This window comes from Papilio xuthus, unplaced genomic scaffold (assembly GCF_000836235.2).
Source record: "Papilio xuthus unplaced genomic scaffold, Pxut_1.1 DF827597.1, whole genome shotgun sequence".
NCBI lineage: Eukaryota > Metazoa > Arthropoda > Insecta > Lepidoptera > Papilionidae > Papilio > Papilio xuthus.
Window position 1 is genome coordinate 2921818 of NW_013531052.1, and position 19538 is coordinate 2941355.

The 19538-nt window shown below is 34.2% G+C and overlaps 1 protein-coding gene across 1 annotated transcript in view; it reads right to left on the bottom strand.

Moving 5' to 3' along the window:
- The window catches only part of LOC106118386 (Chronologically inappropriate morphogenesis), a 37685-nt gene extending 21234 nt beyond the window's left edge, over positions 1 to 16451 (bottom strand). Inside the window, exons 1-2 of the mRNA XM_013313047.1 lie at positions 15945 to 16451; positions 1398 to 1543 (exon numbers count right to left, since the gene is read on the bottom strand). Coding sequence (XP_013168501.1) covers positions 1398 to 1543; positions 15945 to 15955 — 157 coding nt within the window. The 5' untranslated portion in view covers positions 15956 to 16451. The remainder of the gene's footprint in view (positions 1 to 1397; positions 1544 to 15944) is intronic.
- Positions 16452 to 19538: the final 3087 nt, after the last annotated feature.

Consider the following 19538-nt stretch of genomic DNA (forward strand, 5'->3'; position numbering starts at 1 on the left):
TTTGCGACACAGACCGCACTGTTGCTAAAAACTCTAGCTATTCTATATCCAAGCCAGAACCAGTCCATCTATGACTCTATTTATTATTGATCTGTCTAATAATTACAATTATATTTAACTTATAAACAAAGTATTTACAAGTATAATACGTAAAAATTACGTACATTCGCACGGTAGCAAAATTGAAAACGCACCATTACGAGTTGGCCAATTAGCATATATTAAAGTTAGTCTTGGCATTGGTTGTCGAAGTTCGCAGGCGACCTCGACAATGTGCGGCTCATTTGAATGCTGTTTAGAGTCAACGCACTAACTTATGCTTGCTATAATATACTTGTATATCATAGAAAAATTGTACACTCAGATAACCAGTGATTAAAAACAGTTTTTAACCGTTCGAAAAATGTTGCGTGTTACATGGTCACATTTTTTGAAACATTAAAAACTATCCAGTAATTTTTCAGTTTCAATATAGTTTATGCATACGACCTTAAACCAATAGGGATTGGACTCACGATGTCGATGATCATAAGACGTCATCTAAATGTGTTTTATCTTTTTAATTCATGAGTACGGATCTGTATTTGACTCGTAAAAGCGATGTTAATTTAGTGTCAACTAGAAAAACCGCTGTTCTAAATATATATATTAACCGACTTCAAAGAAGAGGAAGTTTTTGCAGGGAATAAAATTATAAGACTAATATATTATTTATAATAATTAAGCCTCTTTAATTTAGCATGTTTTTATTTAAATTCTCAAAATGCTGATATCTTAACGATTGCAGCGGTTTTATGAATCAAATACAATTGTTATCAATTCTTGTAATTTTATCAAACATTAGGCGCTCCCTTATCTACGCCAATAGATGCGTAGCGCCATTTTTAATTGCAAATCAGTTTGATAAGGCAATACTTCGAACTAAATTATACACAAACACATTGTTTAACGTAATCTATTATGTTCGTTATAACTTTGTACTAAAGTCTTTGTATGTTGATGGATCGGTTACCTTTCAATACGAACAATGTTGTCTTCATAATACATAACATTATTAGACGCACAAAACACAGTTATTAAACAGTGCAAATTAAAAAAAAACATGTTGCAATGCGTCTAGATTTTCTTTACTCTAATGGTATCCACAGCTGGTGGTGGATGGTCTAAACTTTTATTAAATTTCAAATATGACACACAGAACTGACTGTTGCTTTATGAGATTAAAATCTCTGTATGAAACAATTCGTCATCCCTGTCTTTCATCTTTGATAAAACAGAGACAATAATATTTTTAAACGATGATTTACGTTTCAGAAACCCACCGCTAGTGAACTTATTAGTTGGTTAAATACAGTGCCATCTATTGGTAATAAAAAGTACTAATATTGTGGACTTACCTTCGCAGTACAGCGTGACGTCGGCGAGACTCTCCGAATTCCAGAGGTTCGCGAACGACGTGGCCAGGTTGGAGCCGAAGCTGTTCCATTTTAGGCAGTATTGCTGCTGCTGGGAGTCCATACCCGGGCCGCCTCGTATACCTGCCCTGTAACAACAAAGACTGTTATAACTTTGCCTCAAGACAATAGAAAGTAGCATACGATTACCTTAACACAAATAGATTCGTCTGACAACTTTCGATATGTCATTGTTACGTATTTATTCCTAAACATTTTGTGGGTTTTACAAGCGTATTGTCTACAGGTTCATGTGTTGCCAACATAGGGACCGAACTACTAAGACCATGGAGAGTTGAAACTAACGACAATTTCTATACAAAAGGCTAGGAATAGATAACATTTTGAGTGCGGTACTCAGGCAACCGGTGTTTGAACCTACATGTTTTACGTGTAAACGATGTATTACCAAATAATTAAATGCGCTTCTCACTTAGGATCCAGTATGAAACAGCAAATTATTACCATAAGAACTACGATTAAGAACGTAAATATGTTGTCAAATTTTCGACTTAACCGCATTGTGAACGTCAAATAAAATTTCATCTAAGTGGGATTTTTTTTTATATCATGAGGTGGCAAACGAGCGAGCGGCCACCTGAAATCACTGAAATAGCGAAGTGACCGTTGCCCATAGACAAACGCAATTGCAAATACGTTGCCTACCTATAATCGACGGAGGAGAGGACGCACAAAAAGAAAATATTTCCATGCATCCTCTCATCCGGAAAGTACACTTCTACTTTCCATCCTCTACTTATAAGAAAAAGGGAAAGAGGACTACATTAGACCTCCGGGACGCACACTCATCAGACGAAACGCGGAATTGCTTCCACTTCACGCCTGTCTTCTGTGTGGTCGTGGTATTTCACCGGGCGAGCCGGGCCAATTCGTGCGAAGATGTTAAAGCGGGCTCTACCACTGTTAAAATTGGGTTAGAAATATAATCATAAAACTATATAACTAGTAACTAGGGCAATGAATCAATATCGTATCAAGTACCACCTGTTTGGCGCCGGCACCTTATAAAGTTATATGATAATTCGACTATCCAAGGTTAATATAAACTTAACAAACATACATTAAGGAAAATTGTGTAGTGATGTACTCACATTTTTTACACGTATGTTATTATATAAAATTACATAAAATGTATTAATTCTGAAACTATCAAGCGTCCAAAATCAAAAGTACCTTTGACCTTCACTAAGTAATCGTTAATTATTAATAGTTCGTTAGTGTAGTCTATGATAGTACCATTTCGGCTTTGGGTGAACAAACGCCATGACAGATGCGGGCCCCAGCAGTGGCCATGAATTCTTAATACCCATGCCTGCTTGTTCCCACGTTAGAATTCAATTACGCGCCTGTTTTACTAGCCGTTAATATTAGTATTGGTACTACGCATGCTTTTCCTACATATCGTCATATCTAAATGCATGCGTGTGTTATCGTAAGAACATTCACTACATCATAATATCGATAAGAGAAAAAGATCAGAATATCGATAAGTGTATCAACAACACTACTCTTGTACTATTTTTTTATTTGCGTTCGAAAATCAAGTACTATTTAACAAGCCTGAATATATCGTTACAAGGAAATTACACATTGTGCACAAATTTAGTTAATTTGAAGAAAAAGCTTTTCGCGTGTACTCTTTAGTCTCTTATATATTGTTGTTTGCAAACGTTACCAAAAATCAAACCCCAAGCCTGCCTTGTCACGAGAACAAAGCTGAGCCGATATCGTATCGATTTGATTCCCACTCCGTTACAGCCTAACTGTACATTTGCATGCGTGCACGTATACCAACCAGCTTAAGATGAACCGGGCTATATCCATTGTGATCACAAAGTGCAGCACAACGGTTGTTCTATCGCGGGGCGGGAAGAGGGTCAAATAGGATTGGTCTTTGAAAATTTCGGCTGCGACCCGGTTCCGGAATGCAGCACACGCGCAGGCGTACTAGTTACGATGTAGGGGGGTAGGGGGGGAGTCGGTTGCAACGCGTTGCGCAAACCACAACGGTCATTCGTTGATTCTACAAGCCCTGATTTCGTTCGGCACGCACACAAGTTTATCTCATCTTGTACTTGTTAAAATATTACGTTGAATAGAAACCGTTATACCCAAGTATTCGTTGAATAAATATTGTTATACATTGCTTCGTATAACCGAGAAATAATACAAATAAAAGTTTCAAATAATAAACAATATTTATCGCAAGTAGTTGGTTAAAACTACATTGGTTGTAAAATAATAAAAGAATATATAAAATTGTTAACAATGATTTTGTTGCCATTCGCTTTTACGTCTTCAAGATATTGAACGGGAAGCAATTTCCTCACTCACATGCTGACGGAAATGAACCTACAATCTTCTTATTTTATATAAGTCAAATAAAATACAAACAAATTAAAATGCATCATGCTGTATACAAATCGTAGTATAAAGTAGGATTGACAATTTATTTTTGTGTTTATCACCAATTTTTAACATAAATATTTATTTATAAAAATATTCCACACTTATTTGCTATTCTTATATCAAATGTATGTTTCAATTTCATTTCGCTTTCGCATCATTGTCCTCAAACGTAAGTTACTATCGTTCCACCGCGCGTATAATTTGTAACTCAAACGAATTTCATAAGAAACAAATAGGGCACTACCAGACTTAATTACTCCGCTTTACAATAACTAATAAACCATTCACAACAAGAAAATATCCTTATACATAGTTAATGTTAACAACTTTACTATAATTTTGTATTAATGATAACATTAAAAAATTAAGGTATTGCAAAACTTTTTTGCTCTTCAACATTTAATTGAATTCTAGTTGAAAGATTTTTTACTTAATATTCCATTTATTCGCAGCAAATACACAATTTGTTGGTCCAATTAGTTTGGGGTAACCACTCCATCTCTGTCCGCAAAGCAAATGAGTCTGCGTGTATTGATTTTAATAATGGATTTGTGCCTTACTCAATTTAGTTTTAACTTTTAAGGACAAAAAAACTATTATTGTGTCCGGCTTATAATTTCTTTATGGACTTGTAAGTTGAAAAAAAAATTGAAACTGTTCGTAATGAGTTATTAATATTAAAAAAAAACTAATATTTTCAAAGTATATTTATATTAATTGATTTATAAGTCAATACCAACTTTAAATAACATCATCATCATCAACCTGTCCTTATCTCTATTGAGGGTCGGCACAGTATGTACTACTCCTCCATTTGTCTCTATCAGCCGTCATATCCGAATCTACCACCTTCCTACGCATATCTTCTTTCACACAGTCATTCCATACTTTTTTTGGTCTTCCTCTACCTTTGTAGCTATTCACATTCAATCTCATTACTTTTTGCTTATCATCATCATCCATATAAACTTAACTTTAAATAACAACCATCGCTAAACACAGGTTTTCATGGTATTCCTTGGTATATTACACTTATTACGTTAAATAGATCATTAATTTATGTTTTCCTAATATAAAATATGTAGTTTCGACCTTAAATACAGTTACAACGGTACCACGAGTAACCGTCATGTGTGCAGCGAAAGACCATCATTAACTTATTAGTCACGGCTGCGCGTCTCTATGCAGCTGATGGAAACAAAAGATATGCAGGAAACCGTCTCACAAACATACACATAAACCCATCCCACGAAAAGAGTTATATTAAGGAATCTCATAAGATTATGTAACTTTTCATCGGATAGTTCGTTCGATGTTTAAATAAGTATAGTCCTATTCCTCACTCTACCCTTATGAAAGAATGCAAGGGCAAAGATGTTTGGAGTATTCATTTTTTTTTATTGGTTGACCGATACAGGTATGGAACAACTTAACAGTCTGTTTAATGCAAGTTTAGTTAACCTATGTTTTAAACTTGGTAACATGACAACAGTGTTATACGTCATAATCTATTGTACCACTAGCTGTGGCCCCCGACTCCGTCCTCGAGGAATTTAAATATAAGAATTAGCAGCGTTTATGTTTCAGTCGTTCTGGAGATACCTTATAACAAACCTCCATCCATCCAAACATACGTATTTATAATATGAGTAAGTTATTGGCTATTGATCTACTTTGGACAAACATATAGATAAAATGCGTTTCATTTCAAAGAAACATAAACAGAAAATAAAATATTAACATCTTAGAAACGTTAATATAATACGTGTCAGTTAAAGAAATTGTTTGCCTTCTGCATAAGTCATCCCATTGTGAAAGGGCAAAGCGGTACAACAAATGCATATGCATTTCAACGGATAATAGTTGCTATGTTATGGGGTCAAGAGTGAAAGTTGCGTGCACCTTTCGCCTAAATTGTACTAGCGGGTTTGAGAGCGACCCGCACTGCGCTTACGCAACGAATGTCGACATCGCGCTGCTATTAGTTTCTAAATTTTACGCGCGCTTTTAAACTGCATATAATCATGCCCTCTATTAATATGACGATCATTTATTTAAACTAGAACAAAAACATAACAACGCCCGATTTAAAACCTAAGGACCACTTAGTCTTTAAATCTAATAATTAATTCAAACTAGTACATAATAGAAATGTCTACAATATTCATAGTACCTATTTATTTTAAAAGCATCGTTTTCAGCATAAAATATTCTTTAATAAAAAAAGAACTGGATTTTATTTGGAAAATTTCTATTATATAACGTACGAGTAGTACGTAGAGTATTTTTCCTTTGTCCGTCTGACGCGAAGGAGTTTCCAGGTATACGGTATTGTTTTATTGTAACCCACTGTAGCCTAAACAGCTTGAACATATTGAAAAGTGAACCAAATCAACCACAATTTTCCACGAAGTATCATTACATTCCTATAGTTATTAGTTCAAACTTAATACTAACTTTAGTACTTAGTTTAGCGTATCTACAACGGCTTCATGTCTTCTGATACGTTTGTAGGCATTAGCTGCGTACACAGCACACACCCACGCATTACGACAGACAAACTTTCTAAGATTGCACCGGTACGCTTTTCCGACACAGAAAGGCCGCGCTGTGGGCTCGACGCAGCGCGGACAAAATAGAAAGTTGCAGGCGCGTTGCAATGCGTACGCAGCGGTGCGTCTGTGCGCCGCGTCGTGGGAACGATTGCTAAGGCTTCGTACACAAGCCGCACAATATTCCTCTCCAAACATACTAAAGGAAGCCACAAATATGCTGCGTTTGACATCTAATCTAAATCTATATTTCAAAATGCTATCTTAAATTATGTTTTGTGTACATGAAGTTAACGAAATAATCGTGTTCTTTTGGACATTTTATCTGAAAGTGAATGGGTTAATTTAAATGTAATTAAATTAATACTGTAGTACAGAGGAGGAATTAAAAGTATGGTAGGACTATCCACTGTGTGTAGAGGTCCTTACGAAAGTATGACAAATTTTGGCGTTGCTTTACACAGTTAGAACCCGAAGTGAACAATTGTTTGATTTTATAATATCCGTGTTTATTCATGAACATTCAAAATATAGCACGAACCTCCATCTTGTCATACTTTTACATTATTAGTGAATATTAATAATAGAAGTTAGACGTATCCAAACCAAATTTTTATAAAAATTCATAAAGTTTTTCACCTAATAATCTTACATCAACAAAACAATATATTTAGAAACAGCTGGAAATCATATAATAAGTTTCGACCTTGTCGGATTAGTTCTGCATTATCTTCGTAACGGTTCTGGTAAGTCTATAACATTTCTAACAGCTTAACTTTATAGGCGATACGAATTTATTCATCGAGTCATATCTTACAACTTTTATAGCAAAATATTATTAATTCCTTTAAGATTTTATCAATGGCCAATCCTCGTAGACTGTACCTTCGAATTCTCTTTCACCTTTCATCCGACGGATGGATAAGAAAAATCTTAGAGAGCGCCAGCTTTCGGGAATGAGTGGAGACGGCGCGGGATCTGAGAAAGTGGAGACTTGTCAGAGGCCGTCCACTTTATGTCGTTACATTACCCTAGTTAGTTACTTAGTTTTTATTCAATATTAACACATTTAATATTTCTATATATTTACATAGTTTTATATACTTTTATTTATTAAATCCATACTTTCAAATGTGACGAAACTTTTTTATGTTAATGCAAATTAATTCAAGACACTAGATTTAGACTTACCTAGGTTTTATTGCGTGACTAACATCTTTGATAACGCATAATGCATTCGATTTATCAAATTAGGATATTAGTTTCGAAATTCTATTGTTTCTGGCAGTGAGAGTGATAAACGGGTTAGCAGATTTGATACAACTAATGCAAGCTGTAGATCACAGATGACACTGTGAGCTTTTAGTCCACGAACTATTGTAAAAGCTTTTATATTATTAATCTAATTTACTGCAGTGTAAATTAGCCGAATATTTGAATACTTATTTTAAATTATATATAAATTATATATAAATTAGAGTTGTATTTTAATCAACTTCGAAAGAGATTATTTTGTTCGTTGACCATTAACATACGTTCCTATCACCTGCATTACACTCTTTAGAAATAGTATTCCTAATAGTATGTTTATAAAATGACTAGCCGTCGCCCACGACTCCGTCCGCGCTGTCTTAAAAAAAATTAATTAGTAGTCTATCTGTGCCAAATTTCAGCGAGATTCATACAGCCTTTCTGGAAATACCTTCAAACAAACATCCATACATCCATCCATCTAAACATTCGCATTAATAATATCGATCTTTATTTGACATAATTAAAAATATATATCTAGCTATGATCATATTTCTATTAAGGAAATGCTGCTGTAACTTCATACTGCGGTATATAATTTCGGAACCGTTCCCTTTCACTTACACTATCGATCAGAATAATTATCACACGACCTACTTTTAGTTTCATATAAAATTAATTTAACTTTGTCTTCTGCATACTAAACTACTGAATTATTTAAGGCAAATATCCGTATGACAAAGTTTACAAGTTAAAACCACATTTAATAATTACTACGGTTGCCTCTTAGTAAATCAAGCCTGAGAAATCTACTCCAAAGAGGTCCTAAGTTAGTATTACTCACCATAATATCTGGCATAAAACATTCGGTTATCAGCAAATAACGTAGATAGAAAATATTCAATTCCAAATTTAAATTTATTTATGTCATCGCCATTATGTATTAAAAGAAATAATCCTAATTTGAATTCCATTCTCACATAACAAATATTTGAACGTGAATTAAAAATTCTGCCTAATTTGTATTCGTTTCGCCGCATTTCGTTTTTTTTTTCTTTCGTATAACGACATTCAATACATTAATAGATTAGAGTTGTAGATTAAAAAGTAAAACTCATCGAAGGAAAAACAAAAGTCTAATGTGAATGGCCTAATATGACATTCGACATTACGCCTTGCATTAAGATTCTTGAATTAATTTATTATTCGAAAGTTTATATGCAATTTATTTCATTACGAACGAACATAAGGATCTTTATCATTATTTACGAGTTTCGACAGAGGCTTTAAAAGTATTACGAAACTAGCGAAACAGTAAATATTTTAACTATACATTTTTTATCATTTTATGTTATTATGTTGCATATTCAGGTAACTTATTAAATCAACTTACGTATAGAACCACGTGTATTTAATTTAATATCGATTTTACGAAAAAAATATATTAAAAGGTGACCTAAGAAAATATGGATCGGACAAGGGCTTAAGAAAAGAAATCATATAGATACGACAAGGTTGATACAGACATCCTGAAAAGTATCGTCTTTTGAATTATTGTACCGACCCTCCTTAAGGACAAACAGTTTGATAATAACGTTCGCATAAAAAGCTCTATTTTTTTAATCAAATTTATATCAAAATCATTATAATAACATATGAACTATGAAAATGTCCACAGAAACGTTTCGAGATTATTCTATAGTCTCATAAATTGTACCACAGACCATATAAGTAACAAACGAGGTCATTTAGTTGACGTGATAATATTTTAGTTGATTTTATAGAGTTTCGACTTTACGCACTATTTTATTGCTACACCCTGTAGCATTGGTCTCTAGTAGATGTATTCTCTATCACAGCATTTTTGATTAAAAAACTCGAACTGAAAAAAATATTTTTAACATCCTGTATATAGCGCTTCGTATTATTTAAATCAATATTGTCGAAATTTAAAGTATTTCAAGTATTAAAATTATCAAAAATATTTTTCATTTATCTTATAAGGTGATAAACAAGCAACCGGCTACATAAATTCGCCGAAATAGCGAAGCGATCGCTGCCAATATACATCCACAATTGTAGATTCGTTACCTACCTATAATCAACGGATATTCCCTACAAACTGGAAAGTAGAACTCAATTCGCATAAGACCTACGCATTCTAATTTCTTTTTTTGTAAGCGAAACATCTGTTTACTTTATTCAAGCGAAAACGACCAGTATGTTGTTTGGGAAAGAGATCATGATATAAAAAAAAATTGAAAACGAGCCTAACGCAACTCTAATGTATTCTAGCGATAAGAGATTAACAATTTAGAATTTGCAAATTTGTTTAAGAGCGGGTTTATTATGTATCACTTAAAATTATAGCTTTATTTTCATTTCAGGGACATTCAAAAAAAGTTTAACGACCTTATTACCATTAACATTTAGTATGAAAAGTACACAAATTTGTTTATTTTAAAGCGGCAAAAAGTTAATAAAATTATTACTACAAAACATGAGTTTCCATTGCCATAAGTCTTGTAAAAAACACATAATTATCTCATGATTCCTGCAGTTGAAATTTTATTTAACATATAGCGAATTCGGTTACGATAAGGGAATAGCTTTTTAATTTTTTATTGGCAATAATACAAATACCTTGTCATTTATTAAAAAGTTCTTATAACCTCGTTACTTCAGCACTGTCTTGCTACCTTCAAATATGTATTTATACTTACTTTCGTACTTAAATTATTTTATATCACCCTATTGTTGCTATAAAAATTGATTCTATGACATTAGTGAAACTCAAAATATGGTTTCCTAATATAATATTTTTGCATTTTATAACTATTAAGAACTATTAAATTATTCAAACTTTCGTGAGAAATTATACTAAACTGATATATAAACACGGCTAAATACTCACGTATATTCGTCCGGTGGCGGCACCGACTAGTTTCGAGCCCATCGGGGGCCCTTCATCAGGATGAGTGGTACCGGTATTATTTCGCGGACGCGGCCTGTCGCTCACTGGTCGGTGCCGCCACCGGACGAATATACGTGAGTGTTTAGTCGTGTTTATATATCAGTCTATTAAGAACTACTTAGGAAATATCAAATAAGTTCATTGAATTTATTTCTTATGGCTGTCAATAGAAACTCCGTCTGCGTAGAATTGAAAAAACTTAATTAGAAGCCTATGTGTTTTTCCAGACTATGTTTTACATCTATGCCAAACCCCGAGATCCATACATACGTTCTAAAGATACTCTCTAACATCCATCCAAAGATTCGCATTTATAGTAAGATGGTCTACATTAATTAATCGAAGAATATTAATATTTATAATCTTAACTACTGCTAGTTTAATTAGCTGTCATTCACTAAAGCGGCATCTTTAAACGATAATTAAAAAACAACAAGATTGGGCCATTAAATTTTGATGCCAATGAAATATACTAGGAAACCATAAAATTATTTATGCGGATTTTGAACACAAATCTTACATCGTATGAAGATTTTATGAATGATTATATTTAAAACGATTGCTGAAGAAAAAACAACTCAAATACTATTTTAAGACAAGATAGCGTAATATGCTAGACTTCCATTGATATATTTTACAAAACAATGAATTATTGGTATTTTTAATAAATAGCCCCTTAAACCAGCAAAAATTAACAAGGACTAAATAACTTCATGTTATAAACTAACTGTTGCCCGCGACGCCTAACGCGTGGAATTAAAAAAACACAACACAAGTAGTAGCCTATGTGTTCTTATAGATTATGTTCGACATCTATGCCAAATTTTATCGAGATCCGATCAGCTGTTCTCCATCGAAACATTCGCATTTATAATATTAGTAAGATTGACGGAATAATCTAGCCGGTATTTTGATATAAATTCCTTAAATTAACGATTTTTCGTACAGGCGTGCATGACCGGGATTTCACATAGGAAGCGTTTTCAGGATTGTTCTATTTGTACATAATTAAAAAAGCATAAAAAACATGTAATTTAACCTGTGTGGGACACGTTTTACTTACGGGGACTGGTTCCGCGATGTTTTGTGAGAGATTTAGGTCAAGGATTATAACGCTGAGGTCCGACTTGCATTATCCTGGTCGCCCCACGCGGAACAAGCGCGTCCCCAAGGTGCCCTTTGACCCTTTTTTTTACTTTCAAAACATTGTATGTAACTCGTTTTGTAAAGATATCATTACGGCCACGTAAAACTTGATATAAGTCCAGTATGAATACTCCTTAGTTTTTTTTTGTCATTCTTTCATATAAAAAACATGCCAATTATAATCTATCTATCAGTTAAAGACTAGCAACGTATTACAACGTGTACTACAAAATTCTACGATTGTTCAGTTTTAGGTTATTTGGCAATTATCACCTAAACTACCACTCTCAACGGTCAATAAGGGAGCCTCTCACAATTTGTCGTACGACAATTATATAACTCGCAGGGAGACGGTAAGCGACAAAAATTATTATATTTTAGAGAACCTTACTTTTAGTTTAGGTCATAGTATGTAGGATAACCAATTAAATTGTATGTTAAAGTTAAAAAAAAATAACGAAATGTATAAAAAAAATGACCCGATAAAATTTTACGTAGAAGCGCTAGTTAGGTGGCATGTTGCACGGGCACGCATCGAGGCGCCGTGGCCTTGGTTACGTAAGCGTCGCGCCTCGAAGGTCCTCCGAGAGGCTGTCCTTGGCCCTCCTCTCCCTCCACCCCTCCACTCCCGCTGCCTCCCCCGACATCCTCTCCCGCGCCTCACTCTCGCCCCCGCCCCGCCGGGAACGAGCCTAGACGCAGCGCTTCGGAAATGAGAACATTTCGGGAAACATTATTAGAAAATCACTGTAGGCGGTCTATTATGGTTGTTCACATAGATGTTATTACTTAAATGCTCGTGTAACAAAATTAATATGTTGTATTGACAAAATGTAAAATATTTAAAAAAAACATGAAAATTAAAATTTTTGTCAAAATTTTGTCAAGTCTGATATTTGCTGCGCCTATTCCAATAAGCACTTCCTCAAGATGGAAAACCTCAAAGTCTCATGATATTCCATTAATTTCTGATTGCGCCTTCTATTCAACGACACGAGACGCGCGACTTACCCTAAGCAAAAATAGACTCTAACTGTTTAAAACAAAACACATCATAGGAAAATACAAAGAATGGTCTACATCAACTGGCATTTTCTATCACAAACTTGCGATTGCCCCCGACTTCGTCACCGCAGGATAAAAGTAGCCTATAATATGTCCGCGTAACCTTCCACCAAAGTACCATCAAAATCTTTCCAATCGTTCCAGTTAGCCGGAACAAACGCGGCCTTGCGGACAGACATAAAGCCACACACAAATATTTTTAAAATTGATTTTTTGTTATCACCAACGCAAATACTATAATATGATTTTTTTTACTATACATACAGACAATCTAATTTTGATATATGTATTGCTATAGTTTTACGTATCAAATAAATCTTAGTAACAGTAGAATAAGTTTAAAAGGATTACGTTTTGACATGTAGGAAGTGTTAACCCACATTACCGCGGCTAGATAACTAATAGATATGGCCGATAATGCACTGATACACAGCACAATCTATCACGGAAAATATTGCCTATTACAAATGTTACGAGAAAATTATTAATTTTACTATATCATTCAATTATATAACAAATTACTGATACTGTTTTATTAATAATTTTCCATAAAATAAAGCAAATTAAATTAAGAACGCCTACGACGTCAAAATATATTGTCATGACGTCATCGCTATATTTTTTTTAATTTATTAAAAATTAATTTAATTTTCATGCTGCCAGTCGTAAAAAATTAAACCAAAACTTTAAGGTTATGAAATAAGTGACATAAGGCTAGGGAGATGAATTCAATTTATTTGTATATATTTTTAAATTGGCAAACATACTTTGATTATACCCAAAAACCCTCTTGTTAGTCTTTTAAATGGCTTAAAGATGATATAATTTTTTATCCAATGAATGCTTTTCTTCTGTTTTCTTAACATGACATCATTATAATTGTACTGTGGGTTTTTCTAAACATATTGTAGCACCAGCTGCCCTCCGCGACTCCGTTCGCGCGGAATAAAAAATACTTAATAAAAGCCTATGTGTTATTCCAGACTATGTTCTATATGTGTGCCAAATTTCAACAAAATCTGTTGAGTCGTTCCGGAGATACCTTCAAACAAACATCCATCCATTCATCTAAACATTTGCATTTATAATATTAGTAAGATTTCGACCATCGCTTTGCTTTTTACGCAAATGTTATGAAAATGGATGAAAAAACTGGTGAAGAAATTCGTCGTGTGCGTACAATTTTAAAGCTTCTAATTTCGTTTAGAAAATGTATATCTACATCGTTTTAGCTTCATGCATTCGTTGATAACAGTTTTATTATTTTTTCTATGTTCGTCTAATGTCGTTATCTTTGCGGTAGGCCGGCTAGCTATAAGGTTATCTGTGTTGCAAAGACACATTCCGTGTACCAACATGATAACTTAAAAAAAACGTGATTGATTCCAAATTTGAAATTCGTCTATGAGGAATCTATGGAATATTTTATCGATTCAATAAATTTTTCCTTGAAACATAAAGATATTTTTATAATCTTAAAATATTTCTTTTCTTCGTATAAGAAAATCTTCATTCACTTGCAAACTATTTTATCTTGAGCGAATCGGTAGGAAAATTTTTAATTCAGTAAATTATACCTTCGACCTTCATACTTACGTCAAATGCTGATTCTATGGAACAACTTACACTATGACTTCTAAATCGAGAACAGAAAAATCGATTGGCAACGGCACGGAATATTCGGATACATAAATTGTTAATTGGAAAATTAAAATCAAATTTCAGTATGATTGGTTTAGCTGTATTAGACATATCTAATATCAAACGTCATAATATTAATAATATTACTGTAAAAAAATTCCCCAGTGCTAAAGACTAGTTTACCAACATGTAGATTCGTTATTGAATGAAAATAAATAGAAATCGAGTAGGCAAATGATTGTTACTGCACAAGCGAACAATCGATTTAATAAATCGTTTTTAAAATGTATCTTTTTGCTGTACAACGGCAGTGTATACGAAAACGATCAGCCTTGACCTTCGCAGTAACCCTGAACATCATCGAGTGTACTAGCAGCCGTTGAAAAATGCTATTTAAATTATGCAGGAGGTGAAACGAACAAAATAAACTATTTGAAAAATAGCTCACTGAAAATAACTTCTGTGTATATATCAAGACAAATTTTATTCCTATTTCTATTTGAAGTGTTCAAAATTAAGTTTCTTTATTAAATTAGCTATTTCATTTACAGTTTAATGCGATAATTGTAATAACTAATAATCATGGTCTGATGTTATAATGAATTTTCGATGTTAAATTTGAAATTTCCAACGGTCGACATAGATGTTAACTAGGCGTGGAATCGGTCGTCAATCGCGAACAGACGATAAGAGGCAAGTCCGCGCTGTAGGTGCTAATGGGTGACCGCGGGCCGCGGGCCGCTTGACAGTTTCTATGCAAATGTTAATGCCGCTCGGCGAGACCAGTTTTCGCCTCACGGAGCGGTTCCGAGCCTACTCTTACCCGCGGTCTATTCACCACCATAATTATTACCGATCGTACGCCGCTAAACTGGATTTCTCGACGGGCTCGTTAATGGTATGCTTTACATCACAACAGGCCGAAATAATCCGGAGGTCATTGAAATTCAGGAGCCTATTAAATTACTAGATACGCATTTATCGCAGAAACTATCCGCATATCGAATTGAACGGCGAATTTTGAGTAAATATCGCAAACCGGTTCGACGGAGAGCAAAAAAAAATGTTTAATGATGCAATAATAAATGTGCAAAAAATAGAAGATACGGTTGTCTCATTATCAAGTTCAATAGCCCCAGCGCGACAGCACGTGTATGCAAAACCTGGGAGACGCGTGCGCATGTGCAAAAATATCCTCTCGACGCGCGTCGTTAAGGCGCAATATGGTGTATCTCTCTGGACGCTTAAAATTTATCGCATGCTGCAGGGTGTCAACAGAGATTTATCAATGACTGCGTATTTCAGTTCTTTTCGATACAGATTGACTCACAAATCAGATGAGTCTCTTCCGCCTTACCTCAATTGCGGATGAAAAATTATAATCAGTTATTATTTTCACGGCAACAGTTAATAAAAAACAACAATACTTTCCTTGATTCCATGAATATCCAGTAATTCCACAGTCCGTGTGTTCGTCAATAGAGAAACATTAGAGCTCCAGTGAGCCGGTCACAAATATCATAGTTCGCACTAGGCGTCCACTGCGTAATGCGTATCACTGTCGTAACACTAGCACTGTGGTGCGGCGATGTCCGTGCTCGCTGCGTACTGCTCACTTCCGCATAGTGCAGCGCGCCACAATCCCGCGCTCGCGCTCGCGCCAGTGCACAATCCGCGTCACAATCCCGCGCCCGACCCGACCCTCAGCCGTCAGCTCGCTCTAGCCGCCGCACGCTCTCGCTCGCTAATGCGACTGCCGAAAACTCCTCGCGCCGCCCGAATGCAGAAAATTCGGACGCGACGAGTGGGGGACGCTCTACGACTATCCGAAACTTGTGCGCGTACGTGCAGCGCTTCGCTATGAAAAAATCCAAGGTTAACGCGCGCTGCCAAAAAAAGACGCACGCAAAATGAAAAAAGACGGCTCGAGCGGCGCCCCCCGGCCCCCGGCCCGCGGGCCCCGGGCGTTGCAGCCGCGCCCGCCGCCCGCCGCCGCGCGCCCTGCGCCTACTGCGTCGTAGTCGCTAGCTCGCGGGCCGGATCGTGCGCCTCGACCCTCGACTCCGCACCAACATGTACTACTACTACCGCCTCTAGCCTCTAGTACCCACTCCCATAAACGTATACGCATACTGTCTCGTTTATTAAAATTAAATTAATAAAAAATTGTAATTGAATTTACATATCAATTTAAAAAAGGAATTTTCCAAGTTCACGTGTACATTTATCAATAACTTTAATTCACAAAACTTTATGTAAAATTAATTTAATAAATGTTTATTCCTGATTCATTGAGATAACGAAGCAATTGTGTCAATATTGGTACGCTTTGCAAATATAAATTTTGTACTCTTGGACTAGAAATTGTTTGTTGAATCTACATTTCTAGGTGCCATTTAATAAAAGCTATTTGTTGAAGATATAATTTCAATTATTACTTACATTAAATTCTCACGATCGTAGCTTGTAACAATTAGGCGTTACAATGATGTTAAAAACAAGTACAATAAAACAAAACTAACCTTTAGAACACGAGGTATGAATCCAAAAATAAAACATATAAAATATGAGAAAATTTACGGAATCTATTGTAAATGTAAAACTTGGCATCTATTTCTAGTATTTATAGAAAAATTATATAATAAAAAATTGATATACGGTGATATTCACTTGAGAAAATTAAAGCAGCCATAAAAACGTGCAACGTAAAGAAAAAACATTCACACGATACTAACGTACGTGTGGACGAAAAACGTTTGAGAAAATGTAAACACCCTGTACTGCCTACGCCTTCTACGAACGAAGACTATTGAAAAATTAACGGGCATATAAACCATTACAGTTTTCGTATTTCAAATAACAAACAAACTATTTTAATATAACTGAAGTCCAAAACCGAACAATGTGAGAAAAATATTTTTAAAGTGAGTTTTCATTGCCAAATCACATTGTTATCTCCGTTAAATCAAACAGAATGAGAGGGATGATATTATTATGTTCTTGTAAAGTAGTAAGCCACAGTAAAGAAGAAAGATTTCATCGTTCGTTTGTTAAACTCAAAAACTCCTTAACTAATTTTAAACAGCAGTTGGACTTAATCGGCCCAACGATATACTTTTCCCATTGGGACAATTAAGTCCATAGAATCAAAAGAGATCTCATTTAAACATGATTTTTTAAGAAACACGATTACTTCTTCCTGTATAATTTAGAAGATACCAGCAACCTGGAACCTCAATGATCATAGACAAAAATAAATGTTTATTCATGATACTGATTCATATATCAATAAGTCATTGAGTCGTGACAACTTGACTGCAATAAAATAATTTAGAACGACAGTGTTCAACCATTGGTGCATTACAATTGGACGGCCATAACTGTTGACCTTGTGCCGCCAAACATTAGTTCCTTACCGTAGAATACGACTATCGTATTCAAATATTGTTGTCTCTATTTTTTCAAAGTGAATGTAAAGGATGTCAATATGTTTTTCGGCAATGGAAACCCACCCTTAAATAAACACTGGCCACATTAAATGTGCAGCGCTTAAAAGAACAATAACAAAATTCAATACAGACTCTGTTTCCTTATCAACTTTGGCAAGGCCACGTGAACTATGATAACGTGTCAAAATTAGAATACAGGATGTTAAAAAACTGTCAACATTTTTAATGGAAAAAAAATCATAAACCAACTCTATATTGTGACGTCATAGCTGAGAAATCGAAAATATACGGGATTTGTAAAGAATTCTTAAAACCTGAATCTCCGAGCTTAAGAAATATATTTACTCAAACATTTTTTGTTAAATGTTACGGTTTATAAAACCTTGTGCGCTTACCTCACGTGACTTGATAAGATTTAGGAGATGATGATGTTTTGTTAAAAGTCTACTGTAGCAATTATTTTTAGATTAATTTCACATAGTTACATTACATATTTTTTACTATTTTTTTTTTAAATATCGCGCATTAGTTTGAAGGTTTATCATATTTGGGTGTGACTACGTTTTAATTAAACATTCTTTTCAAAACTAGAATCAAATTTTAATGCTAATAAACAATTGTCTTCTAGAAAACATAGTTCTAACATTGAATCGCTCTCAGATTTAGTGTCATTGATCGTCAAAACGATCCTCGTCACGTAATAAAGTTTAGAAATTCACTTGCTCATTCTATTTTATTATTCCAACTATAACTAGTATATATAAACTGGTCCTTGCAAGGTCACATAATCTCATTTACATATACCATCCGAACGGATAAAAACGAGCACCGAATTGTCTTTTATATATATTTTTTTCAAGCCTTTTTTTTCTTTACATCCATATTTAAAACTACTTTATAAGATAAGAATTAGTTGACAAAACTAAGTTAGAAAGTAATAACATGATAATGTCAAAAAAACTTAAATTTACATTTAAAAAAATCATCCTGTATCTCGGAGCATACAAAATTCTTGTCTAAATATCTAATCGCTTTTATCAAACGACTACATTATTCCACTGCATCATATAAGTATATAGTATTACACATAATAAATACATAAGGAAAATTTCGTCACTGCCAAATAAGTATTTTTTTTTAATTTAGTGATGACATTTAATCATTGTGACATTGCAAAGAGTTTACATAGAAACTAAAGTGTTGCTTCTTTATCATGAAAAAAAAATAACGAAAAATAGTGAATATATTTATTACAGAGAGAAATTAAAATAAAATAGTTAAGCTTAGGGGTAACGAATAGTAAAAAAAATATAGGTATTTTTGAAAGGTAATTAACCATTATTCGCAAACAAAGCTCAAAGTAAAAAAAACTAAATTTCCTAACATCAATTAACTATAATAAGATCTTAATTATTTCTGGTTGAAAGTTCGAGACTTTAACGTAACTGATTGAAAGGTTGTGTAAACGAAAAACTTTGAAAAGTTTCTATAAGTTTACCTTGATTTCGAGAACTTGCGAAAATTAAGAAATGAAGGTTAAGAAATTAGGAATAAATTGCTTAATGTTGGTATTATT